Consider the following 27467-nt stretch of genomic DNA (forward strand, 5'->3'; position numbering starts at 1 on the left):
CACCCTGTGGAACGCCCTCCCATCAGATGTCAAAGAGATAAACAACTACCTGACATTTAGAAGACATCTGAAGGCAGCCCTGTGCAGGGAAGTTTCTAATGTGTGACAATTTGATGTATTTTAATCTTTGCTGGAAGCCACCCAGAGTGGCTGGGGAAGCCCAGCCAGATGGACTGGGTACAAATAAATAATAATAATAATAATAATAATAATAATAATAATAAATCCAAGTTGTTCATAAACTAAGCTGTTCTTAAACCAAGGTACCACTGTATTGCCCAGCCCTAGAGACCGGTTGCTGGAACGCAGAAGAGAGCTCTTGTACACTGGTCCTGCTGGCTAGGGATTATGGGAGCTGTACAACAACAGCCGGGGGGGGGGCTCAGGTTTGAGAAACCCTGCCCTAACCAACATCCCCGAAGACTCACCTTCTGGCCCCGGGCGGGAGAGGTTTAGATCCCTCGGACTGGGACTGGGCAGAAGCTGTGAAGTCTGCTACAGGCAAGGGCTGGTAGTCTGCGTTAAGCACCATCTCGGCATCTGCGGAGAGAAAAGAAAAGTCATTTCTGAGCTGGGCTTTAGAATCATAGAATTATAGAGTTGGAAGAGGCCACAAGGGCCATCGAGTCCAACCCCCTGCCAAGCAGGAAACACCATCAGAGCACTCCTGACATATGGTTGTCAAGCCTCTGCTTAAAGACCTCCAAAGAAGGAGACTCCACCACACTCCTTGGCAGCAAATTCCACTGTCAAACAGCTCTTACTGTCAGGAAGTTCTTCCTGATGTTTAGGTGGAATCTTCTTTCTTGTAGTTTGGAACCATTGCTCCGTGTCCGCTTCTCTGGAGCAGCAGAAAACAACCTTTCTCCCTCCACTATGTGACATCCTTTTATATATTTGAACATGGCTATCATATCACCCCTTAACCTCCTCTTCTCCAGGCTTTCAAACCCATTTCCTGCCCTGTGTCTGACATCATATATTGGGTAGGTGGGCATGGCATGGCAAAAAGGGCCACACGGGGACACCTGGTGGAGATTGCCCCCTAGTGATTAATTGGGTTGCTTTGCTGTGTTTTGGGAGTCACCCCGAACTCGCTGCAAGGCACCGTCTACGAAGCTAGCCTGATCTCCCAGCTCCTAGTCTCAACACCCTAACCACTACACCCTACTGGCTTCCTAGAGTTCTTCGGCTATGGGACAGATCAGTAAATTAAGAAGGCAAATAATATGGGGAAAGCAAAATGTCCCTTAGAAAAGGATCTGAAATATTTCCCTCGAAATATTTATCACATGGAAGAAGCAACAAGCTTATTTTCTCCTGCTCTACAGGGTAGGACTCAAATCAATGGTTTCAAGTGACTAGAAAGAACTAAACATCAATAAAACTTTCCGACTGAGAGCTGTTTGATAGTGAAACAGTCTCTGTTGGGAGGTTGTGGTCTACAATTCTATGATTCTATAACGTGTCGTAAACCACCCTGCGATTTTTTCCTTAAAACACAAAGCGGTAAATGAATAATAATAGTAGCAGTAATGCAGAAAAAGTCCTGTTATTGGATCCACAAAGTACCACTAAGGTAAGGTAAAGGTAAAGGACCCCTGGACGGTTAAGTCTAGTCAAAGGCGACTCTGGGGTTCCGGCGCTCATCTCGCTTTCAGGCCGAGGCAGCCGGTGTTTGTCCACAGACAGCTTTCCGGGTCATGTGGCCAGCAGGACTAAATCACTGCTGGCGCAACGGGACATTGTGATGGAGGCCAGAGCGTATGGAAATGCAGTTTACATTCCTGCCGCAGTGGTCCCTGCTTATCTACTTGCACTGGCGTACTTTCGAACTGCTAGGTTGGCAGGAGCTGGGACAGAGCAACGGGAGCTCACCCCATCGTGGGGATTCAAACTGCAGACCTATCGGCAAGCCCCAGAGCATGGATAGGCAAACTAAGGCCTGGGGGCCGGATCTGGCCCAATTGTCTTCTAAATCCAGCCCGCGGACAGTTGGGAATCAGCGTGTTTTTACATGAGTAGAATGTGTCCTTTTATTTAAAATGCATCTCTGCGTTATATGTGGGGCCTGCCTGGTGTTTTTACATGAGTAGAATGTGTGCTTTGATTTAAAATGTATCTCTGAGTTATTTGTGGGGCATAGGAATTCATTCATCCCCCCCAATATAGTCTGGCCCCCCACAAGGTCTGAGGGACAGTGGACCGGCCCCCTGATGAAAAAGTTTGCTGACCCCTACCCAAGAGGCTCGGCGGTTTAGACCACAGCACCACCTGCGTCCTTATAGGGCACTATTACAGTATTCATAACCTATGGACCCAAGTGCCACCCCCCAACTTGGCTGTGGGGTGGCATGAGATACAGTGGTACCTCAGGTTAAGAACTTAATTCGTTCCGGAGGTCCGTTCTTAACCTGAAACTGTTCTTAACCTGAAGACCACTTTAGCTAATGGGGCCTTGCGCTGCCACCGCGCGATTTCTGTTCTCATCCTGAAGCAAAGTTCTTAACCTGAAGCACTAGTTCTGGGTTAGCAGAGTGTGTAACCTGAAGCGTATGTAACCTGAGGTACCACTATACAGTGGTTGTTGTTGTTTGGTCGTTTAGTCGTGTCCGCCTCTTGGTGACCCCCTGGACCAGAGCACGCCAGGCACTCTTGTCTTCCACTGCCTCCCACAGTTTGGTCAAACTCAGGCTGGTAGCCTTGAGAACACTGTCCCACCATCTCGTCCTCTGTCGTCCCCTTCTCCTTGTGCCCCCCATCTTTCCCAACATCAGGGTCTTTACACTTTACTATACAGTGGTACCTTGGGTTATATATGCTTCAGGTTACATACGCTTCAGGTTACGGACTCCGCTAACCCAAAATAAGTGCTTCAGGTTAAGAACTTTGCTTCAGGATGCGAACAGAAATTGTGCCACGGCGGCAGTGGGAGGCCCCATTAGCTAAAATGGTGCTTCAGGTTAAGAACAGTTTCAGGTTAAGAACGGACCTCCAGAACAAATTAAGTATTTAACCCGAGGTACTATTTCTGGGTTTGCGGAATCTGTAACCTGAAGCGTATGTAACCTGAAGCATCTGTAACCCGAGGTACCACTGTAGAGATCTTACCCCCTGGGACAAAAATGTGCCCCCTTCCAGTCGCCTAAGGGCTAAGAGGACCTCTCTGTAGGTGGGGAAATGGTGCCATGCGAAGAGGAAGCCTGCACAGAAATTTTCCTCTGCAAACCGCCTGCCCTCCAGTGCCCCACACTGCCCCCCAAAACCGCACCAAGAGTGGGGCTCACCAAGCAGCCATCCGCAGTCCGTGTCCACCTCAAAGCGCACTTTGGCCGGATCTCCCGCAACCACTTGCAGAACGTCCCTGAGGCTGCTCTGAAGGGGGGTGAGCTTCCTGCCCCCCTGGAGCCCCTTGCTGCCCAGGGCTTCCAGCGGCAGGAGGGGCCCTGCGTAGTCTGCACACTCCAGGCAGGCAGCGGTGTTGATGTGGATCAGCTTGAGCCGGTAGTTGTGCCCTTTCGCCGAGGGGTCGTCTGCCGCAGGTGGAGGAAGGAAAAGGGAGAGAGAGAGAGAGAGAGAGAGAGAGAGAGAGAGAGAGAGGGAACATTGCAGAATGGTGCAGAATGCCCGGCGAAACTCCTTACGGGATCCTCGCCGTGGGATCATAGAATCATAGAGTTGGAAGAGACCCCAAGGGCCATCGAGTCCAACCCCCTGCCAAGCAGGAAACACCATCAGAGCACTCCTGACATATGGTTGTCAAGCCTCTGCTTAAAGACCTCCAAAGAAGGAGACTCCACCACACTCCTTGGCAGCAAATTCCACTGTCAAACAGCTCTTACTGTCAGGAAGTTCTTCCTAATGTTTAGGTGGAATCTTCTTTCTTGTAGTTTGGAGCCATTGCTCCGTGTCCGCTTCTCTGGAGCAGCAGAAAACAACCTTTCTCCCTCCTCTATGTGACATCCTTTTATATATTTGAACATGGCTATCATATCACCCCTTAACCTCCTCCTCTCCAGGCTAAACATGCCCAGCTCCCTTAGCCGTTCCTCATAAGGCATCGTTTCCAGGCCTTTGACCATTTTGGTTGCCCTGCGCTGGACACGTTCCAGTTTGTCAGTGTCCTTCTTGAACTGTGGTGCCCAGAACTGGACACAGTACTCCAGGTGAGGTCTGACCAGAGCAGAATATAGTGGCACTATTACTTCCCTTGATCTAGGTGCTATACTCCTATTGATGCAGCCCAGAATTGCATTGGCTTTTTTAGCTGCCGCGTCACACTGTTGGCTCATGTCAAGTTTGTGGATCACATTCACCCGGCGCTATACCGGCTGCACTGGCTCCCGGTGGAGTTCAGGATCAGGTTTAAGGTGCTGGTTTTAACCTTTAAAGCCCTATTGTGATGGCCTGGGAATCGGATTCAGAGGCTGAACCTGAGGAATCCCAGCCTGCACAGGAGTCCCCGCCTCCAGGACTGGCTGAGCCGGGGCTGGGACATGAGCCTGAAGGGTCCTCACCTGTGCTGGGTCCTCAGGTGCAGGCATCAGCTGAATCTGCTCTGGCTCCTGAGGTGATGGAGGACCCATTGCCTGCAGGTGCTCCACTCTCAGCCCTGTCAGAGGAAGGTGAGGTTGCCTCTGGGTCTGGTAACCCTCCAGCCTCTCCTGAGCTGCAGAGGCTCAGGGCAGAGAGGCGGAGGGAACTAAGTTCCCGCAGGAGGAGTGCTTGCCTCCAGGCCAGGAGAGGCGAGTCACCAGAGGATCGGGGCCGCCCTATGCCTTGGGGCAGATAAAAGCCAGCCAGCCCCAGTCCCAGGTTGCGGGAGCAACATTGTTGGTAGCCTGTTCCTGCCTGAACCCTGTCCTGCTCTTCTGCCAGAGTTCCTGACCTCACCCGACTCCTTGCCTTGAACCCTGCTTCAGCCTTGATGGACAGCCCCCATACCACGCCCTTGACCTTGGACCATGCTGCACGGTAACCCCCCGGGACCAGCACACCTATACGGCCTAGGACCCTCGTACCTACGGGACCGCCTCTCCTGGTATGTCCCATGGAGGACCTTACGGTCTTCAAATAAAAACATCTTGGAGGTCCCAGGCCACAGGGAGGTTAGGCTGCCCTCGACCGGAGCCAGGGCCTTTTCGGCTGTGGCTCCGATCTGGTGGAACGCTCTGTCCCAAGAGACTAGGGCCCTGTGGGACTTGACATCTTTCCATAAGACAGAGCTGTTCCACCAGGCCTTTGGCCAAGGCACAGCCTGACCCCCTCCTTTGGCAATCCTCACAGAACTCTAGCCCAATGGTTGCCATTAATTTGATTTGAACTGATTTTATAATGGAACGATTTTAGAATGTTGTATTATTTTACTGTTGTTAGCCACTCTGAGCCCGGCTTTCGCTGGGGAGGGTGGGATATAAATAAATTTTTATTATTAACAGGAAGCAGAGTGAAACCCAATGGCAGGGTCAACGGCCGGGGAGCAGGGACAATCGCTCAGCACCTCCTGGCGCTCTGCTAATTAAAGTTTAGCCCTTACACTTTGGAACTCCCTGCCACTTGACATTAAGCAGTTGCCTGCGCTGTACTTTTATCAGCACCTCATTCTCGTCCGGGAGAAGCCAGTCTAGCTACTTAGGAAGTTGAGGTAATCTTAATCAGTTTTAAACTTTTGCATGCTCTAAAGTAGGGTTGTAGATTATTCTGTTTTTTTGTAAACCGCTTTGAGGGTTCTTGTTTCGTTTTAACAATCAAGCGGTGTATGAATTTTATGGAATTTAATAATTTATTTTTTAAAAAAAAGTCTGGCTGATTTGACACCTGGTGCCCTTTTATGAAGATCACCCGCTCTGAGAACCCACAGCTAATTCTCCCCTGGTCTCCTCGCTGGCCCAAGTAGGACCAATTCAGCCAGCTAGCCCTGGGGATTATCTAATGCTTATTTCTCCTAATTTGATTTTTGAATTTTATTGTTGTTCATGTTTTTATACTGTATATTATACTGCTTTTACAATTGTTTTAAATTTGTTGTTAGCCGCCCTGAGCCTGGTTTTTGAACCGGGAAGGGCGGGGTATAAATAAAATAATAATAATAATAATAATAATAATAATATATTATCATTATAGTGGAAGAGGGGTTCTTGGGTCTTTGTTTTTTTTATTACCGTACATATTTTGTTTTGGTTTTTGTATTGTAATTATATGCTTTGAATCACCCAAAGATCTATGGGTATAGGGCAGGATACTAATGCTATTATTATTATTATTATTATTATTATTATTATTATTATTAACAACCATGAAATAGCAAGATGAATGAACAAAGATGGGGCCCAACACAGCAGATACTTTTCTTGCGCTAACCTAGAGCACGAGCGAGGTGCATAGCTCAGTCGTTTCAGTGGGGCCTGAGCTGGAGAAGGGCTATACAGGGCCCCATAGACAGCCCCCTCCTATCCTATCCTCAGATGTGTCCCAACAACTCTCAGCACCCTACATGAACTACAGTTCCCAGGATTCTTTGCGGGGTGAGGAATCCAAGGCTGCATAAAAGCAGCAAATGTAGGGCACAGATGGAGCCTTAGATAATATATGAGCTCTGTGCCAAAATCGTTTTGCTTTCTCCTTGGGCAGCAGCGCCACTTAGCAGTCAGATTCCCAACTGCAGGTTGGTCCTGAAAGGTGAAGGCAAGGGGCATCTGAAAGGGGTCCGTGGCCAGGGTAGGGCCAGAGTGCCCACAGCTAGGAAGCAGTTTTCCTGGTCCTTTGATGCTTTCCCCACTTCCTCACCACCCAGGTCACTCGTCCCCTCATCCGCTCATACCTAAGAAGCGAGTGCGAAACTCCGGCTCCAAAACTTTTTGCAGATGGGAAGCCTTGGCTTGTTGCAGAACGCAGAGGGACCACACCAGGTCAAGAAGCAGGTAGGGGTCTAACTCATCCAAGTGGTCGTCCATCCCTCTGTGGACCTGGAAAGGAGGAAGAAGCAGATTATTATTAGTAGTAACATACTGCTGTTCATAGAATCATAGAGTTGGAAGAGACCGCAAGCGCCATCGAGTCCAACCCCCTGCCAAGCAGGAAACACCATGAGAGCACTCCTGACATATGGTTGTCAAGCCTCTGCTTAAAGACCTCCAAAGAAGGAGACTCCACCACACTCCTGGGCAGCAAATTCCACTGTCGAACAGCTCTTACTGTCAGGAAGTTCTTCCTAATGTTTAGGCGGAATCTTCTTTCTTGTAGTTTGGAGCCATTGCTCTGTGTCCGCTTCTCTGGAGCAGCAGAAAACAACCTTTCTCCCTCCTCTATGTGACATCCTTTTATATATTTGAACATGGCTATCATATCACCCCTTGACCTCCTCTTCTCCAGGCTAAACATGCCCAGCTCCCTTAGCCGTTCCTCATAAGGCATCGTTTCCAGGCCTTTGACCATTTTGGTTGCCCTCCTCTGGACACGTTCCAGTTTGTCCGTGTCCTTCTTGAACTGTGGTGCCCAGAACTGGACACAGTACTCCAGGTGAGGTCTGACCAGAGCAGAATACAGTGGCACTATTACTTCCCTTGATCTAGATGCTATACTCCTATTGATGCAGCCCAGAATTGCATTGGCTTTTTTAGCTGCTGCGTCACACTGTTGGCTCATGTCAAGTTTGCGGTCAACCAAGACTCCTAGATCCTTTTCACATGTACTGCTCTCAAGCCAGGTGTCACCCATCTTGTATTTGTGCCTCTCATTTTTTTTGCCCAAGTGCAATACTTTACATTTCTCCCTGTTAAAATTCATCTTGTTTGTTTTGGCCCAGTTCTCTAATCTGTCAAGGTCGTTTTGAAGTGTGATCCTGTCCTCTGGGGTGTAGAGGACATCCGTAGATCTCAGAGTGGTTCACAGCATAAGAATACAAGATAAAAACACAAAACACTGTGGAACCTTGGTTTTCGAACGTAATCCATTCCGGAAGAAGAAGAAGAAGAAAAAGAATAAGAGTTTGGATTTGATATCCCGCCTTTCACTCCCCTTCAGGAGTCTCAAAGTGGCTAACATTCTCCTTTCCCTTCTTCCCCCACAACAACCACTCTGTGAGGTGAGTGGGGCTGAGAGACTTCAGAGAAATGTGACTGGCCCAAGGTCACTCAGCAGCTGCAGGTGGAGGAGCGGGGAAGCGAACCCGGTTCACCAGATTACGAGACTACCGCTCTTAACCACTATACCACACTGGCTCTCCATTCGACTTCCAAAACGTTCGAAAACCAAAGCAGTTCCGGTATTTTTCGCTCCATAAGACGCACCTGACAATAAGACGCACCTAGTTTTTAGGGGAGGAAAATAAGAAAAAAAATATTCTGAACGAAACAGTGGATGTATGATTTTTGTGGTTCATGCTGTGGACACAGACATGTGATTTGACGGTGAGTTTGGGGTAGACCAATGCAAAAATCCTGAGAATCCATGTGGATCCGTGCTTTGTAACCACGTTTTTGCGCCATTGCGGCGGCACAAAACAATGGGTGCATAATTTTTTTGGTGCAGGCTGTAGCCATGGACATGCTATGTGATCTGATGGTGAATTTGGGGTGACCCAATGTAAAAATCCTGAGGACCCATGGGCTTTTACCTCCCCCCTCGGAGGCAGTCTCCCCTAGCCTCCCTTATCTCTCTTCTGATCCCTCCGATCAGCTGCTTCCTTTCAACACTCCCTTCCCTCTTGTTTGCCTTAGTGTCTTTTCCTTAGCTGGAGCAGTTTTTTGCTCCTCCTTTTCTTCTAATTTCTCTCCTTATTGCTTTAGTCTTCCTGTTTCCCCCCTTTGCAAGTTGGCTGTCTTTACCTCCCGCCTCCCAGGCAGCCTCCTTTATCTCTAGCGTCCCTTATCTCTCTCCCTGCAAAGGATCAGCCGCTTTGTTTACCTCTTTCAAAAAAGAGCATGATCTGCTTTTTGCCCCTGGGCAATTCGGCTCCAGGGACCCCGCATTCGCTCCATAAGGCACACAGACATTTCCCCTTACTTTTTAGGAAGAAAAAGGTGCGTCTTATGGAGCGAAAAATGTGGTAAGTACGGTACTTTCGGGTTTTTGGCGTTTGGAAACCAAAACGTCTGACTTCTGAGACTTTTGAAAACCAAGGTTCCTACCCACACTGTACATAATACAAACAAGGACAGAACAAACCCTCAGAAACAAATACATTGGTACCTCAGGTTAAGTACTTAATTTGTTCTGGAGGTCCGTTCTTAACCTGAAACTGTTCTTAACCTGAAGCACCACTTTGGCTAATGCGGCCTCCTGCTCCCGCCGCGCCACCAGAGCACAATTTCTGTTCTCATCCTGAAGCAAAGTTCTTAACCTGAAGCACTATTTCTGGGTTAGCGGAGTCTGTAACCTGAAGCGTATGTAGCCCGAGGTACCACTGTAACCCTCGTTCCCCTCCTACAAACACAATCAAAAGGGGATAGGATGTTAGTCTCTTGGGCGGCGGCAGGGGAATACCTCTAGGCTGGCATTTGAGAACCTACTGAGAATCATGTAATCGCAGAGTTGAAAGGGACCTCCCCAGGTCATCTAGTCCAACCCCCTGCAGTGCAGGAATCTCGGCTAAAGCACCCCCAGCGGATGGCTATATTCTCCCTCCCTCTGCCCTCCCAAGATGAATAAAGGACTTTACTGTGCTATAGAAGGCGTCTCTGCAGCTGGGATGGAAGTTCAAGCGAGCAAAAGCGAGGACGACGTTGCTAAGGTGGACCAGGGAGTATTTTTCGGCGTTGTCCACGGTATGCTAAGAAAAGAAGCACAGGGGGAAAGCAATTGAGTTCATTCATTTCATTTTTTTAAAATAATATTTATTACTTTTAAAAGGAAAAAAGACAGAAGAGAAAAAACAAAAGAGAGAGAAAAAGACAATACAATACAATATATAAACAATACAAAACACAACCTAAACCCATTAAACTAAAGACATTAAACTAAACCAAACCCACTCCCTAACCCTAACCCTAAATAAAACAAAACAAAAACTATTTAAAAAAAAATACATCCCCCTTTTCGATACTCTTTCATTCCCTTGTTTCCTCGACATCCTCTCACCTCCCTTTTTGTATTCCACTTCTACTAGTTATTTCAGCAAATCCTTTCCATCTTTCTCTATTCTCTATCATATTATAAATAACATTTTTTTAACCTTATTTTAAGATTAAAACTAAAATACTTATATATGCTTAACTCCTTATAACATTTCTGCTAAATCCATAAAGTATCAATCCACCATTTTTCTATCACTCATTAATTTTGCGATATTTCTATATATAAACTTTAAGTTTTCCAATCTTCTTCCATCAACTCCTCTCCCTGGTTTCGGATTCTGCCAGTCCTTTCCGTCAATTCCATATAGTCCATCAACCTGGAGATCTTATGTCCAAGGCTCTTAACTCTTTTCCAGGTCCCTTCTGCAGATCTTCTTCATATCCTTTAATGCTTGAGAGCAAATCTCGAGAGAACTCCATCCTAACAATACTTTTATTCCTTCTGGACAGTTCAGCCATTTTGGTTTTAAACGCATTGTAAGGAGTCTGTATGGGAGTATATTGTATTTTAAAGTGGGGTATCAGAGTTTTTAGGGGGCTAACCAGGTTGGGATAACTGGGATAGCAGGCTTTTGGGGTTTTGAATGTCTTATGTAGATTTTTCAATTTTGTTGTTCTGTTTGGGACAATGACAATAAAGATTATCGTATCGTAAATGAATCAGAAACTACTTGAATGGGAATAGAAACCCCATTGCTTTCATCCTGGAATATTTTCATTGCTTGGTTAGCTCTCCAAGCCCCCACACGGACCCCTTTTTCACTCCACGCTCTCAAGCACCAAGCTAACACTTTGAATCAAGGCAGGTATAACTTCCTCCTTCTCCTTTCTTAATTTTTTTTGTTCGAGTCTCTGACAAAAGCTACCCCCAATCTTTTTAGCCTTTTGAAAGAGATCCTTTCTTTACTCTTCAGTTCAGGCATAGGCAAACTTGGCCCTCCAGATGTTTTGGGACTACAACTCCCATCATCCCTAGCTATTAGGAGCAGTGGTCAGGAATGATGGGTATTGTAGTCCCAAAACATCTGGAGGGCCAAGTTGGCCTATGCCTGCTTTAGTTCAAGATGCATATGTACTGTCTGATTTGCTGCCCTATTGTACTTCTAGCCTCGCTATCTGAAGCAGCATTCAGATGGCCTCTCTTCTCATGTAATAAATCAACTTTTCTTTAATCCGCATTTGTGTAAAAGTAAAAGGTAAAGTACCCCTGGATGGTTAAGTCCAGTCGTGGCCGACTCTGGGGTTGTGGCGCTCATCTCACTTTCAGGCCGAGGGAGCCGGCGTACAGCTTCCGGGTCATGTGGCCAGCATGACTAAGCCGCTTCTGGCGAACCAGAGCAACGCACGGAAACACCGTTGACCTTCCTGCTGGAGTGGTACCTATTTATCTACTTGCACTTTGATGTGCTTTCGAACTGCTAGGTGGGCAGGAGCTGGGACTGAGCAACGGGAGCTCACCCCGTCGAGGGGATTCGAACCGCCGACCTTCCGATCGGGAAGCCCAAGAGGCTCAGTGGCTTCGACCACTTCCTGTGAGCACCAGGTTACGGGAAAGCACATACAGTAGTAACTCCATTTATGAATGGGATCTATTCATAACTGTCAACTTTCCCCCTTTTTTAAGGGAAATTCCCTTATTCCGAATAGGGTGCCTCGCAAGAAAAGGGGAAAGTTGAGAGCTATGGATCTGTTCCAGAGGCCCAGCCATATCCCAAAAAAATCGTAACCGGAGGACCGCTTCTGCGCACAGCGCCACAGACCGCTTCTGCGCATGTAGTAAACCCACTTCTGGGTTTCCTGCGTTCGCAACCCAAAGATTACATTAACTTGAGGGTCCACTGTATTCATAACCATGACACAGAAGCTCCTATACTTCTTGGTAGCGTGTGCACAGACACATGTGAATTCTGGACACGCATGTGGGTCCAGACACATACCTGGAGACATACCTTGGGCCACACCCACCATGGGTCAGTAATAATAATAATAATAATAATAATAATAATAATAATAATAATTTATCATTTATACCCCGCCCATCTGGCTGAGTTTCCCCAGCCACTCTGGGTGGCTTCCAATCGAGTGTTAAACAGCATTAAATATTAAAAACTTCCCTGAACAGGGCTGCCTTCAGATGTCTTTTAAAGATAAGATAGCTACCTATTTCCTTCACATCTGAAGGGATGGCGTTCCACAGGGCGGGCGCCACCACCGAGAAGGCCCTCTGTCTGGTTCCCTATAACCTCACTTCTCGCAATGAGGGAACCGCCAGAAGGCCCTCGGAGTCGGACCTCAGTGTCCGGCCTGAACGATGGGGGTGGAGACGCTCCTTCAGGTCTACTGGGCCTTTGAGGCCGTTTAGGGTTTGAAAGGTCAGCACCAATACTTTGAATTGTGCTTGGAAACGTACTGGGAGCCAATGCAGATCTCTCAGGACCGGTGTTATGTGGTCCCAGCGGCCACTCCCAGTCAGTGGCTCCTAGGAGGCTGCCCAGGGGGAAACACAGCCCTTGAACTGAAAAAGGCTTCACAGCCTGGCACTGATGAGTCAAAGAAGAAGAGTTTGGATTTGATATCCTGCTTTATCACTACCCGAAGGAGTCTCAAAGCGGCTAACAATCTCCTTTCCCTTCCTCCCCCACAACAAACACTCTGTGAGGTGAGTGGGGCTGAGAGACTTCAGAGAAGTGTGACTGGCCCAAGGTCACCCAGCAGTTGCATGTGGAGGAGCGGAGACGCGAACCTGATTCACCAGATTAAGAGTCCACCAGAGAGCCAATGTGGTGTAGTGGTTAAGAGCAGTAGACTCGTAATCTGGTGAACCGGGTTCGCTTCCCCGCTCCTCCACCTGCAGCTGCTGGGTGACCTTGGGCCAGTCACACTTCTCTGAAGTCTCTCAGCCTCACTCACCTCACACAGTGTTTGTTGTAGGGGAGGAAGGGAAAGGAGATTGTTAGCCGCTTTGAGACTCCTTCGGGTACTGATAAAGCGAGATATCAAATCCAAACTCTTCTTCTACTACACCACACTGGCTCAAAGGAACAGGGCCACAGAACGTGGGGGTTTGCCTCCACCTCTGCCCCTTACTCACCTGCGCAAAGGCCTCAAAGAGGGGCAGGTTGAGCCACTTGAGGTAAGCGAAGGACTTCAGGCAGCGCACCACGTCCCCAGGGGACAGCTCTGGAACGCGGGGATGGAGGTCTGCGGCGATTTTCTGGAAGACCTGGGTCTGGTGGAAACACAGCTTCCCTGAAGCAGAGAGGAGGAAACAGCAGTTGAAAGAAAAAGATGCCAGCTGCAGAAGAGGAGCTGTGGGTTAAACCACAGAGCCTAGGGCTTGCTGATCAGAAGGTCGGCAGTTCAAATCCCCGCGACAGGGTGAGCTCCCGTTGCTCGGTCCCTGCTCCTGCCAACCTAGCAGTTTGAAAGCACCTCAAAGTGCAAGTAGATAAATAGGTACCACTTTGGCGGGAAGGTAAACGGCGTTTCCGTGCGTTCCTCTGGTTCACCAGAAACGGCTTAGTCCTGCTGGCCACATGACTCGGAAGCTGTATGCCGGCTCCCTCGGCCAATAAAGTGAGATGAGCGCCGCAACGCCAGAGTTGGCCACGACTGGAGCTAATGATCAGGGGTCCCTTCACCTTTACCTTTAATTTATTATTTATACCCTGCCCATCTGGCTGGGTTTCCCCAGCCACCCTGGGCGGCTCCCAACCAAATATTAAAAGAACAATACAGCATCAAACATTAAAAACATCCCTAAACAGGGCTGCCTTCAGATGTCTTTTAAAAGTAAAATGATTGCTTATTGCCTTAACATCTGATGGGAGGGCATTCCACAGGGCGGGTGCCTCTACCGAGAAGGCCCTCGGCCTGGTTCCCTGTAAGAAGGGCAAGGAGTGGTATTTTATGCCTTGTGACCAGCCCTTATTTTTATTTATTATGGTTCAGTATTTCTTTATTGTTACTGATAAGCGTACACTGTTTAATTATTATTTGCTGGATACTGAATATTGCTTTATTTGGTACAAGTTGTTTATTCTAAAGTTATTTTCTGTATTGGATCAGATTGTTATTACGTCTGTGGTCTTTGCTGTGTATTTTGTTGTTTCTTTGGTTTGTAAACTGCCTTGAGCATAGTAATACGGAAAGGTGGTATACAAATTAAAAGGGAACTGAAAAATGAAATGAAACCTGTTGGCACGAATTAAGTTTCAGCTGGCCTGCCCGCACTAACCCCAAAACTACTTCCAAACACCCCTTATCGTTCGGACACGGAGGTCCAGCTCCGAGGGCCTTCTGGCAGTTCCCTCCCTGTGAGAAGTGAGGTTACAGGGAACCAGGCAGAGGGCCTTCTCAGTGGTGGCGCCTGCCTTGTGGAACGCCCTCCTATCAGATGTCAAAGAAGTAAACAACTATCTAACTTTTGGAAGACATCTGAAGGCAGCCCTGTTTAGGGAAATTTTAAATGTCTGATGTTTTATCGTACAGTGGTTACCTCGGGTTACAGACGCTTCAGGTTACAGACTCCGCTAACCCAGAAATAGAACCTCGGGTTACGAACTTTGCTTCAGGATGAGGACAGAAATCACGCCGCCGCGGCAGCAGGAGGCCCCATTAGCTAAAGTGGTACCTCAGGTTAAGAACAGTTTCAGGTTAAGAACGGACCTCCAGAATGAATTAAGTTCTTAACCCAAGGTACCACTGTATTTTTAATATTCTGTTGGGAGCTGCCCAGAGTGGATGGGGAAACCCAGCCAGATGGGCAGGCTATAAATAATAAATTATTATTATTACTGTTATTATTATTACAGTGGTACCTCAAGCTAAGTACTTTATTCATTCCGGAGGTCCGTTCTTAACCTGAAACTGTTCTTAACCTGAAGCACCACTTTAGCTAATGGGGCCTCCCGCTGCCGCCGCATAATTTCTGTTCTCATCCTGAAGCAAAGTTCTTAACCTGAAGCACGATTTCTGGGTTAGCGGAGTTTGTAACCTGAAGCGTATGTTACCTGAGGTACCACTGTAGTAGTAGTAGTAGTAGTAATAGTAGTAGTAGTATTGTTATTATTATTATTATTACAGTGGTGCCTCGCAAGACGAAATTAATCAGTTCCGTAAGGCTCTTCGTATAGCGGTTTTTTCGTCTTGCGAAGCAAGCCCATTGACAGCTTAGCGGATTAGCGCTATTAGCGGTTTAGCGGCTTTTAGCGGATCAGCTGATAAGCAGCTTAAGGCTTAGGAAAAGGGGGGAAAAGGGGAAAAAACCCGCAGGAACTCGCAAGATATTTTCGTCTTGCGAAGGAAGCCCATAGGGAAATTCGTTTTGCGAAGTGCCTCCAAAACGGAAAACCCTTTCGTCTAGCGGGTTTTCCGTCTTGCGAGGCGTTCGTCTTGCGGGGCACCACTGTATTATTATTATTATTATTATTATTTATTACACATCCTCTCCAACCCCTCCACCTTCCATGGCAAGTGGCCAGGGAAGGGAGAATGCTGTCTGCAGCAGCATCTGTATGCTGTCTCTGCTTCCTGGTGTGTAAAACTCTTTACTGGGCAGAAGGGTTAAAGGGATGCGCCCATTTTTCAAAAGGAAGTCTCCGCTCACCGTAGGCGAAAGCCAGGTCCAGGAGGATGCTGGTTGTGAAAGTGAAGTGCTTCTGGACCAAGTGGTAGGAGATTGCCCGGAGCAGAGGGATGGAGCGGCGGTTCTGGATCGCCAAGGCAACGGCGACTCTCCGGGTGTCCTCGGGGGTGAACTGCTCAGCCAACTCCAGGCTCTGTTGACAAAGATGATGGATGTGAAAAATGGATGAAGGTCTAACCCGGCGGGAGATACGCTATCGGCATATTTCACCCCAAATGGAAACCTTCCTTGCAACTTTCTCATTGGTATAAAGCATGGGTAGGCAAACTAAGGCCTGGGGGCCGGATCCGGCCCAATCACCTTCTTAATCCGGTCCGGGAATCAGCGTCTTTTTACATGAGTAGAATGTGTCCTTTTATTTAAAATGCATCTCTCGGTTATTTGTGGGGCATAGGAATTTGTTCATCCCCCCCCTCCAAAATATACCATATTTTTTGCTCTATAAGACTCACTTTTTCCCTCCTAAAAAGTAAGGGGAAATGTGTGTACGTCTTATGGAGCGAATGCAGGCTGCGCAGCTATCCCAGAAGCCAGAACAGCAAGAGGGATTGCTGCTTTCACTGCGCAGTGATCCCTCTTGCTGTTCTGGCTTCTGAGATTCAGAATATTTTTTTCTTGTTTTCCTCCCCCAAAAACTAGGTGTGTCTTGTGGTCTGGTGCGTCTTATAGAGCAAAAAATACGGTAGTCTGCCCCCCCCCCCAGGTCTGAGGGACAGTGGACCGGCCCCCTGCTGAAAAATTCTGGTATAAAGGTTTAGCAGTAGCTGAAAATCTAACTCGCAAATTACAAGTTGCCAAAGGTTAGGAGGACCCTGATGAAAGTCTATGCTGTTTGGTGCAATTTTATCTTATATGCAACTAAGGCAGACAACACAGGACTTCTCCACCACAGTACAAAGTGAAATTTTGTTTTCCTAACGGCCTTCAGTACTTTGCCAACCTAATACTAAGTCTCTCTCAGGCACACTGTGCCGAATGTTGGTACTTCTGCTATATCTATTGTATCAGTTGGTTTGATTTACTTTGATATCTTTTAAAAGAAAAATGATTTCGCTGGAAATCCCAGGTGGAGCTACCGCTTGAGATATGGCTCAATAATATTGGGGATATAGAGCTACTTCAGATCGATGAACTGGGCTTAGAAGAGCAGTTTCCTTGTAAAGGAAAATGCCTTTGATGAAACCGGATTTCCCTTCTTTTCACATGCAAGAGGAAAAGAAAACTCTCCCACCAGCCTCACAAACCTGTCTGTGTAGCGCCTAGATCAGCCTTTCTCAACCCGTGGGTCCCCAGATGTTGTTGAACTACAACTCCCATCATCCCTGAGCTCTGGCCTTGCTAGCTAGGGGTGATGGGAGTTGTAGTTCAACAACATCTGGGGACCCACAGGTTGAGAAAGGCTGGCCTAGATGGACTGCCAATGTTTTAAAATCATGTAGAATGACTTGCCTGGCACCTGCTTCGTATAATACAGGCAGGTGGTCAAAAAACTGTTCTATTTTCTCAGGTTTAAATCAACACATTGTGGCTGGTTTTCCGAGCTACTCTATTGTTTCACTATGTATTGCTTTGTACAGTGGTACCTTGGTTCTCAAATGCCTTGGTACTGAAAACAACTTGGAACCCAAATACTGCAAACCTGGAAGTTAAGTGTTCCGGTTTACGAACTTTGTTCAGAAGCCGAAGGTGCTCCGTTTTGAGTGTTACGCTTCCGATTTGAGTGCCACACTCCCGTTTTACGCTGAGGTCTGTCTGTTTTTCCTATTTATTTTGCGTTTCTGTTTTTGCGGCTCTTTTCCGTTTTGTTTCTGACACTGTGTGGAACCCAGTTCAGCTACTGATGGACTGACTGTGTGACTGCCGGACATCGTTTATTGCTTTCATTTTATGGATCAGTGGTCTCGTTGGATAATAATAAATAATAATATTTTTTTATTTATACCCCGCCCTTCCCGGTTCAAAAACTGGGCTCAGGGCAGCCAACAACAAATTTAAAACACTTTAAAACACTTAATTATAAAGACAGCATAAAATACAGTATAAAAACAGGAATGACAATAAAATTCAAAAATCAATTAGATAATCCCCAGGGCTAGCTGGCTGAATTGGTCCTACTTGGGCCAGCTGTCCAATTCATGTTCAATTGCTGTTTTAGGGGCTGTTTTTAAAGGCCTGGAAAGGATTACTGTATTTTTCGCCCTATAGGACGCACTTTTTCCCCTCCAAAAATGAAGGGGAAATGTGTGTGCGTCCTATGGGGCGAATGCAGGCTTTCATTGAAGCCTGGAGAGCGAGAGGGGTCGGTGCGCACCGACCCCTCTCGCTCTCCAGGCTTCAGGAAGCTATCCGCAAGCCTTGGGAGCCCGCGGGAGTTCCCGCCGGGCTCCCAAGGCTTGCGGACAGCAGCCTGCAGCCCGAAACCCGGGGAGCGCAGCGGAGCGCGCCCCGGGCTTCGGGCAGATATCCGCAAGCCTTGGGAGCCCAGCACGACTTCCCGCTGGGCTTGCGGATAGCAGCCTGTTCTGGGGGCTGGGGTCGGGGGAATCTTGGGCTTCTCTCGCCCCGCGCCGGGGGGGGGGGGAATAATTTTTTTTCTTTATTTCCCCCCCCAAAAAAAAAACCTAGGTGCGCCCTATGGGCTGGTGCGCCCTATAGGGCGAAAAATACGGTAATCCGTTTTGCATTACTTTCTATGGGAAATCAGGCCTTGGTTTTGAAACAGACTTCCGGAACGGATTAAGTCTGAGAGCCAAGGTACCACTGTACTGTATTCTGTGTTTCATTGACTTTGTGCATAGCCATTCAACTGCATTTTAATAACAAATAAATCCTGTGCATTTCCTCTCCCTTCACCCCCGGTGTCAGACTGTACCGGTTCCTGCCACTACCTTATCCTCCAGTCTCTCCATCAGTGCTGGGGAGAGGGGCCCCACTTTAGACATCAGCATCACCACCGTCCTGACGTCCGAAATCTCCGTCCAACGCAGCTCGAGATGCTTCAACACATCACTGAGCAGCTCGCTCGGGTGTCCCTTGGGGACGCTGGCGGCCACATGCTCAGCCAGGAAGGCCAGGTTCTTGAAGGTCAGGCGCCTCAGCCGCCAGCGCACCTCCTGCTCCACCGAGCGCATCTCCGGCCTGCTCCGCTCCAGGCCCAGGAGGTCGAGGCTCTTGAAAAGGCTCACCAGTGCGGTGTTCCATACCTGAGTCCCCTGCGCAAAGAAGAAGATTGATGATAGAAAGAGGAAGATATTTAGCTCTCCCAGAAGCAGAGTGTCTCTGCAAATGTAGTAAACAGAAACCTGATAAAAAGGTAAAGGTAAAGGGACCCCTGACCATTAGGACCAGTCGTGGCCGACTCTGGGGTTGCGGCGCTCATCTCGCTTTATTGGCCAAGGGAGCCGGCGTACAGCTTCCGGGTCATGTGGCCAGCAGGACTAAGCCGCTTCTGGCGAACCAGAGCAGCACACGGAAACACTGTTTACCTTCCCGCCAGAGAGGTACCTATTTATCTACTTGCACTTTGACGGGCTTTCGAACTGCTAGGTAGCAGGAGCAGGGACTGAGCAATGGGAGCTCACCCCGTCGCGGGGATTCGAACCGCCGGCCTTCTGATCGGCAAGCCCTAGGCTCTGTGATTTAACCCACAGCACCACCCTATTACACAAATACGCTCTTAAGAGAGGCTTTCCCATTTCCTTCCTCTTTGCAGAGACATATTTGAGGTCAATTTTGGAGAGTCAAAATATCTTCAGGATTGCTCTCCTGTACTATTTCAGACACATGGTTTATATACTTATGTATGTGTTTGTCGCGGGGATTCGAACTGCTGAACTTCTGATTGGCAAGTCCTAGGCTCTGTGGTTTAACTCACAGCGCCACCCACGTCCCTCAGGAACCTGACACTTTGGAGCATATTTTCTTTTCTTGTGATTTTGGCATTTATGCCAGAAGACAATTATTAGAGGCCTTACAACTCAACAGGCTCAATTCTATGCTACCAACGGTTCATTCCTCAGACAGGAATGATCAAATGACTTTAATAGTGGCTGAATTTTTGAGTGCTGTCCATGTAGAAAGACTGGGCCATTATAAAGAGATTTAGTGGTCCTTAGCTGATTGGTGATGTGGTAGTGTTATATTGTATTATTTATGCAAATTGATTCTGGGAAATGATCCATGAAGAAATAAAAAAATTACTAGGACTTGCCGATCGAAAGGTCGGCGGTTCGAATCCCTGCGGCGGGGTGCGCTCCCGCTGCTCGGTCCCAGCGCCTGCCAACCTAGCAGTTCGAAAGCATCTCCGGGTGCAAGTAGATAAATAGGGACCGCTTACCAGCGGGAAGGTAAACGGCGTTTCCGTGTGCGGCTCTGGCTCGCCAGAGCAGCGATGTCACGCTGGCCACGTGACCCGGAAGTGTCTCCGGACAGCGCTGGCCCCTGGCCTCTTAAGTGAGATGGGCGCACAACCCCAGAGTCTGTCAAGACTGGCCCGTACGGGCAGGGGTACCTTTACCTTTACCTTATAAGAAAAGGGCAGAAGCATACTTATTATGAATTTTGAGTAAGGATTCCCCAAAGATAAAATTAACATATTTCTATACACAACAACAGCAACAAGTTGGTGGCCAGTTACTGGAAAGGAAATAACATCCCAACGAAAAGGGAATGGTTAAGTAAACTATGTGAGCATCTGGAGTTAGCAAAACTGACGGATATAATAAGGCATAAATCTAAAACTATGGTACAGAAACAATGGGGATGCTTAAATGAATATTACACAAACAGGGATCAAACACGAAAGTTTTGGTTGTGCTTCACCTTGTGAAGAATACAGAGAATACAAAGATTAGATGGACTATGAAAGAATTTAAGGAAAGGAAGTCACTGAAGAACAGGCGTAAAGGTGAATTAGATAACCAAGAGACGCGCGGTGAATACGGTGGAAGTCTTTTGTAATATTTTAACTAGGATTTATATATTGTAGTGTTTGAAGTATGAATTTGGAATCATTGATTATGAAAAGTATTTTTTCTCTTCATCCTTTTTCTTGTTTCTTTCTTTTATCTTTTATGTCTTTCTTCTTTTCTAGTCTGCATTCTGGAAAATTGTGTAGATAAATGTTTTTATGTATTGTTTCTATTTCTTTCTTTTTTTTCTTTTCATTTTTTGGTAACATCTAATAAAATTAAATTAAAAATAAATAAATAAATAAATAAATGCCAGTTGCTGGAAAGCACAGATGGGGGGAGAGGGCTCTTGCGGTCGGATCCTGCTTGGGGCTTTCCCATGATGAGCATCTGGTTGGCCCATGCGAGAACAGGATGCTGGACTAGGTAGGGGCCGCTGGCCTGGTCCTGCAAGCTCCCAAACTCTATATTTTAACTGGAAAAGTTGGGGGTCGTCTTATACACCCAGTCATCTTGTACGCCAGAAAATACGGTACATTCAGTTTAGTCTGGAGGGTCGTGGAAAACTCCTTTTAAGGGACCCTTCTACTGGAGAAATCCTTTCTTCCCCGAGGTCTTGCAGGAGCTCAGGCCTAAGAGCAGAAATACATTTTGATACGGGCTACCTTTCACCTGCCGCAACGAATTTTTATTTGTCCCTGTTCGGAAAACTGGACTTTGACCAGGGAGGACCTCATTCACTACTTGCAAACAGAAGAATAACTTTTCCTCTCGGGGTTCTTGAGAGGGGAAGCCCAAGGAACTGCAAGCCTCTTCGCAAGTTACAGGTGCCTTCAGTCGGCGGTTTTGTCTTGTGTTTTTATGTTATGAACTGCCCTGAGGTCTACAGTATAAATAAATGAATTTTGAATGAATTTCACCCTTCTTTGTAGCTAGTTGCTTACCATAAGCCTCTAACGAATAAAGCTCAATGTTAGAATCGAGAAAGCAAATTCAGAATGGGAAATAAAACGACATTTACATCCTGGTGTTCCTCCAACGACCACACCACATGGCCCCACTCCCCATTTTACCCTCACAGCAACCCCGTGAGGTAGGTCAAGCTTAGAGAGATCACGATTGGCCCAAATTAACCCACTGAGCTTTGTAATAATATAATACAGTGGTACCTCGCAAGACGAATGCCTCGTAGGACGAAAAACTCGCAAGACGAAAGAGTTTTTCGTTTTTTGAGTTGCTTCGAAAGACGGATTTCCCTATGGGCTTGCTTCGCAAGACGGAAACGTCTTGCAAGTTTGTTTCCTTTGTCTTGCAAGTTTGTTTCCTTTTTCTTGAAACCGTGCATTCAGGGGGTGCAGTTGCGACTTGACAACTCATAATACGCGGTGTGGTAGCCTTTTTTGAGGTTTTTGAAGACTTTGGTGATTTTTGAAGCTTTTCCAAAATGCGTGCTTTGCAAGACGAAAAAAATCACAAGACGAAAAAACTCGCAGAACGAATTGATTTCGTCTTGCGAGGTACCACTGTATTACAATAATAAATTATTAGGCAAAGATCATAAGACGACCCGGATGGTCGCCAGATTCTGTGTACAGATCCGTAGGCGCAGACCATCCCCCGACCCAAACTAGTTCATTAAGAAAACCCCCAAACTCGGTTCCATGGGCAACCCTGAGTCATCTCTCTGCAGCAGCTTATCTTAAAGTTTTAAGTGTCTATACGCTTATCACATTTATAAATTTTAAATTTATCGTTGTGCATTGTTTTCAATGTTTTCCTTCTGGGATTGGACCCCCAAGTGTTTCATAAGCTGGTCTCTGACCGTAATAAATTATCTATCTGTCAGTCAATCAATCAATCAATCAATCAGAAAGAAAGCAGCAGCCACCTGCCTGTTTTCACTTACAGACTGCGGAACCCACCTGCCTGTGTATAATCTGAAGCAGGTCTTGGAAGCGCACATCCCGCAAGATGCTGTCGGGGTCCAGTTTTTTCTCCGCCACCAGACGGGAGAGTCGGGAGATTATAATGGCCGCTTGGTTTGCGTTGACGGCATAAAGCTCCTCCAAGTGCAAGAGTTCCTCTGCAGTGGACGCCGAGTTGATGACGTCCTCCAGCTCGCTGCGTTCGGGGGCCGCCCTGTCCGCCTGCTCCTTGACAGAAAGTTTGTCTGTGGGCCTCGAGAGGCTAAAAGCAGTCAATGGGGCAGAAGGGGTTGGGGGCGGCCCTCTGGCCATCACCATCTTGCTTCCCGCGGACGCCACGTGAGCTCGGGCACACAAGGGGGACGAGAGCCTGTAGAGCCGATACCAGCGGTGCAACAGCTTGGCAGCCATTTTGTAGCAAGGCCCACGGGGAGCGAGGAGGAGGACGAAGGGGAAGGGGAACAAAGCTGGGTGGGCATCAACTCATCTCCAAGAAGCTGAATAAGAACAGGGAGAAAATGTGAAGGCAGCTCGTGAGGACTTTCCATAATTTATTTATAAAAATATTTGTATACCACCATGTCATGAAAGGGACACGGGTGGCGCTGTGGTCTAAACCACTGAGCCTCTTGGGCTTGCCGATCGGAAAGTCGGCGGTTCGAATCCCCGCGACGGGGTGAACTCCCGTTGCTCGGTCCCAGCTCCTGCCAACCAAGCAGTTTGAAAGCACATCAAAATGCAAGTAGATAAACAGGTACCGCTCCGGCGGGAAGGTAAATGGCGTTTCTATGCGCTGCTCTGGTTTCGCCAGAAGCGGCTTAGTCACGCCGACCACATGACCCGGAAAAACTGTCTGCGTACAAACGCCGGCTCCCTCGGCCATTAAAACAACCCCCGAGTCATCTGTGACTGGACTTAACTGTCAGGGGTCCTTTACCTTTACCTTTTTATGTCATGAAAATATACATCAAAATGGTTTACGGCAATAAAAGCATAAAGGTAAAGGGATCCCTGACATTAGGTCCAGTCATGACCAACTCTGGGGTTGCGGCACTTATCTCGCTTTACTGGCCAAGGGAGCCAACGTACAGCTTCCGGGTCATGTGGCCAGCAGGACTAAGCCGCTTCTGGAAAACCAGAGCAGCGCACGGAAATGCCGTTTACCTTCCCGCCGGAGCAGTACCTATTTATCTACTTGCACTTTGACATGCTTTCAAACTGCTAGGTTGGCAGGAGCAGGGACCGAGCAACGGGGGCTCACCCCATCGCGGGGATTCGAACCGCCGACCTTCTGATCGACAAGCCCTAGGCTCTGTGGTTTAACCCACAGCGCCACCAGCATCGCAATAAAAGCATAGAAAACTGTTAAATGCAGACACTGATTCGCCACTGGCTTTGGTGGAAACCGAGTCAGGGTGCAATCCTGTACTCATTTGCCCAGAAGTAAGCCCCTCTGAACTCAGCGAGACTTTTTCCTGATTATGAATGTATAAGATTGTGTTGTCAAGATTCTTGAATGGTGGTAAAAATCAGCCATGGGACTTACTGAGGAAACATCACTGTGTCAAAATACCTGTCCCCCGGGGCTCAAAGCATTAAGAGAAAATCAATGTGATTAACCCAACCAGCAGATTACAAATATGGATTTTGAATTAACAGAAGATACCCTCAGCGAAAAGGACTATTATGCTTCGAGTGCTAGCATAGGCAGATCAAATGGAACAATTATTTAATTGCGTAAGAGCAGAGGTTTCCTGAGGGGTAAGGAGATCTTGGGCAGTGAGTCCAGCAATACCGCGTGCCTATACAGTGGTACCTCGGGTTACATACGCTTCAGGTTACATACACTTCAGGTTACAGACTCCGCTAACCCAGAAATAGTACCTCAGGTTAAGAACTTTGCTTCAGGATGAGAACAGAAATCGTGCTCCGGCAGCGCGGAAGCAGCGGGAGGCCCCATTAGCTTAAGTGGTACCTCAGGTTAAGAACAGTTTCAGGTTAAGAACAGACCTCCAGAACGAATTAAGTACTTAGCCCGAGGTACCACTGTACAGCACAAGAGTAGTTTTGTTTTTAACTTTAAGGAACTAGTATAAAAAAGACTGGTGTACAGCCATATAACGTGTAATGTCATTTGGCTTGTCAGACCCACTCAGGAAACTGAAGCTGGTAATAATGGCTAATATCCACGGTAGGGACTTGCCGGCCCACCAGGCCATTTTGGCAAAGCCTCGCCACCACATCATATGAGAACATAAAGCCCTGAACAACCTGGGACCAGTTTATCTACGGGATCGCCTTACCCCGCATGTGCCCAGTTCGATTAGCGTAATGGGCACTACTGCAGGTGCCCTATAATACTCGTTCAGCATCTGCAAGTACTCAAATGGTTAATGTGGCAGCACCTGCACTTTGGAACTCTCTGCCTATTGACAGCATCTTAAAAAGCAGAGACATCACCTTGCCGACAAAGGTCTGTATAGTAAAAGCTCTGGTTTTCCCAGTAGCGATGTATGGAAGTGAGAGCTGGAGCATAAAGAAGGCTGATTGCCGAAGAATGGATGCTTTTGAATTCTGGTGCTGGAGGAGACTCTTGAGAGTTCCATGGACTGCAAGAAGATCCAACCTCTCCATTCTGAAGGAAATCAGCCCTGAGTGCTCACTGGAAGGACAGATCGTGAAGCTGAGGCTCCAAGACTTTGGCCACCTCCTGAGAAGAGAAGACTCCCTGGAAAAGACCCTGATGTTGGGAAAGATGGAGGGCACAAGGAGAAGGGGATGACAGAGGACAAGATGGTTGGACAGTGTTCTTGAAGCTACCAACATGAAACTGCGGGAGGCCGTGGAAGACAGGAGTGCCTGGCGTGCTCTGGTCCAGGGGGTCACAAAGAGTCGGACACGACTAAACGACTAAACAACAACAACAACAAAGCTGATTGACAACAGGCCAGACTTCACAGAACTCCTTTTCAACACCTGCTAAAAAACATTGCAATTTAGACAAGCCCACGCAGGTGCTTAGAAAGTACAGGTACTTTTCATCTGTTTTAGTATTTTGTGTGTTTTAAAGCATGGCTGTGATTATTTCTCTCATTTTGCTTGCTTTATCTTCTTGAAAACTGCTTTGAGGTTTTTTAAAAACAATCAAGCGCTACATAACATTTTATTAAATAATAAATACATAAAAACGTGACTTCAGCTGCGGGGCAGGTGAAGACACAGCTGGGCTGAAAGAACTCCTGATCAACAGCACAGCACTTTGCAAGCCCTGACAAGCAGTTAGTTGTTCATACTGCCTTTGATTTCAAATTACATGGGCAAAAACTGGTCGCCTGGTATCGCTGCGATGTCAGGTGACTGACAGGTAAGTAGCCCCACACATCTGTCAAACTTGGCCTACCGGAGTGGGGGAAATCAGGACTCACTGGCCAATTTCAATTCCCCGTTCTGACTGATAGGAAATGCTGCAGATGCAGAACTCCTGAGTTAAAAATTCACTTTTGCGGTAAACTCCCTCCCAGTTCCCCAGCCCTATTTGGTCCTGCTGTTTGTGTGCAAATCCCACATCAGCAGAAAAGCAAGCTCCACCCCACACATCCCCATCTACAACACAAGTCAGACAGAGGGCCTTCTCGGTAGTGGCGCCTGCCCTGTGGAACGCCCTCCCATCAGATGTGAAGGAAATAAGCAGCTATCCTATCTTTAAAAGACATCTGAAGACAGCCCTGTTTAGGGAAGTTTTTAATATTTAAGGCTGTATTGTTTTTAACACTCAATTGGGAGCTGCCCAGAGTGGCTGGGGAAAGTCAGCCAGATGGGTGGGGTATAAATATTTTTATTTTTATTATTTTCCTGCAGAAATCACGACTACAGTGGTACCTTGGGTTAAGTACTTAATTCGTTCCGGAGGTCCGTTCTTAACCTGAAACTGTTCTTAACTTGAAGCACCACACTAGCTAATGGGGCCTCCTGCTGCCGCCGGAGCACGATTTCTGTTCTCATCCTGAAGCAAAGTTCTTAACCTGAAGCACCATTTCTGGGTTAGCGGAGTCTGTAACCTGAAGTCTGAAGCGGAGTCTGTAACCTGAAGCACCATTTCTGGGTTAGCGGAGTCTGTAACCTGAAGTCTGTAACCCGAGGTACCACTGTATACTGCACAGGAATTTCACTGGGTCAAAAGTGGGGCACCCTGCCTCCAAACTTCATTCTCCAACTTTTGTGGGGTTGACAGCAGCTGGGGCACATGAGAGAGAGAGAGAGAGAGAAGAGGGAGAAACTTTCCATGTTCATTCCCACCACCTCTTCCCCCACATAGGATATACACACAACGCACGCCCCCGACCCAGATAAAGGCTTCCCTCCCAGCCTCTCCCAATGCGCAACACGTGAGTCTTGCCACTGGCCCGCCTCGCAGGGTCGCTGGGAGGAAGCCACTTTGCGGAGTGGCTCCTTGCGGGACCTGACATTTTTCCGCAGGGCCTGCAAGACAGAGCTGTTGCGCCCGGCCTTTGGTTTGGACTCAGTCTGACCCTTATGTTTCCCTCCCCTTACGGTTTGGATCTATGGGCTACTATTAAAATGAGGCTGCATTTTAAGTTATATTTTAACCTGTATTTTAAATGGTTTTTTCCCCCCTATTATGTTTTTATTGTAATTTTATTGGTGTTAGCTGCCCTGAGCCCGGCTCTGGCCGGGTATAAATAAAATTTACTATTATTATTATTATTATTATTAGCTCAGCGCAGTAGCCAAAGATAGGGAGGCATAAACCTGCTGTGATATCCTCTCTGGGAGCCAGTGTGAGAATGTTCAGGGAGGCAGGAGAGGATATATTGTTTAATGATATCCTTCCTAACTTGCGTTAGCAAGTTCTATGTCTTAGCAGACATAGGGCGAGGTATAAATATATATA

At 47.4% G+C, this 27467-nt stretch overlaps 2 protein-coding genes across 5 annotated transcripts in view; both read right to left on the minus strand.

The window, feature by feature from the left end:
- Window positions 1-27467, minus strand: part of ZNF653 (zinc finger protein 653) — a 126813-nt gene that overhangs the window by 51131 nt on the left and 48215 nt on the right. The window contains exon 3 of one of the 4 annotated variants that reach the window (XR_013831817.1): window positions 3047-3069. The exons of the other annotated variants lie outside the window; for them this stretch is intronic. The gene's annotated coding sequence lies outside the window, so the exon portion shown is untranslated. Of the gene's footprint in view, window positions 1-3046; window positions 3070-27467 lie in introns of those variants that run through there. 4 annotated transcript variants of the gene reach the window in all.
- The window catches only part of TBRG4 (transforming growth factor beta regulator 4), a 38434-nt gene that overhangs the window by 9798 nt on the left and 1169 nt on the right, over window positions 1-27467 (minus strand). The window contains exons 2-9 of the mRNA XM_079946792.1: window positions 22553-23052; window positions 18609-18932; window positions 15682-15853; window positions 13165-13322; window positions 9659-9769; window positions 6821-6965; window positions 3288-3533; window positions 429-540 (exon numbers count right to left, since the gene is read on the minus strand). Of these exons, the coding sequence (XP_079802918.1) occupies window positions 429-540; window positions 3288-3533; window positions 6821-6965; window positions 9659-9769; window positions 13165-13322; window positions 15682-15853; window positions 18609-18932; window positions 22553-22966 (1682 nt within the window). The 5' untranslated portion in view covers window positions 22967-23052. The remainder of the gene's footprint in view (window positions 1-428; window positions 541-3287; window positions 3534-6820; window positions 6966-9658; window positions 9770-13164; window positions 13323-15681; window positions 15854-18608; window positions 18933-22552; window positions 23053-27467) is intronic.

This window comes from Podarcis cretensis (assembly GCF_951804945.1).
Source record: "Podarcis cretensis genome assembly, chromosome: 12".
Taxonomy (NCBI): domain Eukaryota; kingdom Metazoa; phylum Chordata; class Lepidosauria; order Squamata; family Lacertidae; genus Podarcis; species Podarcis cretensis.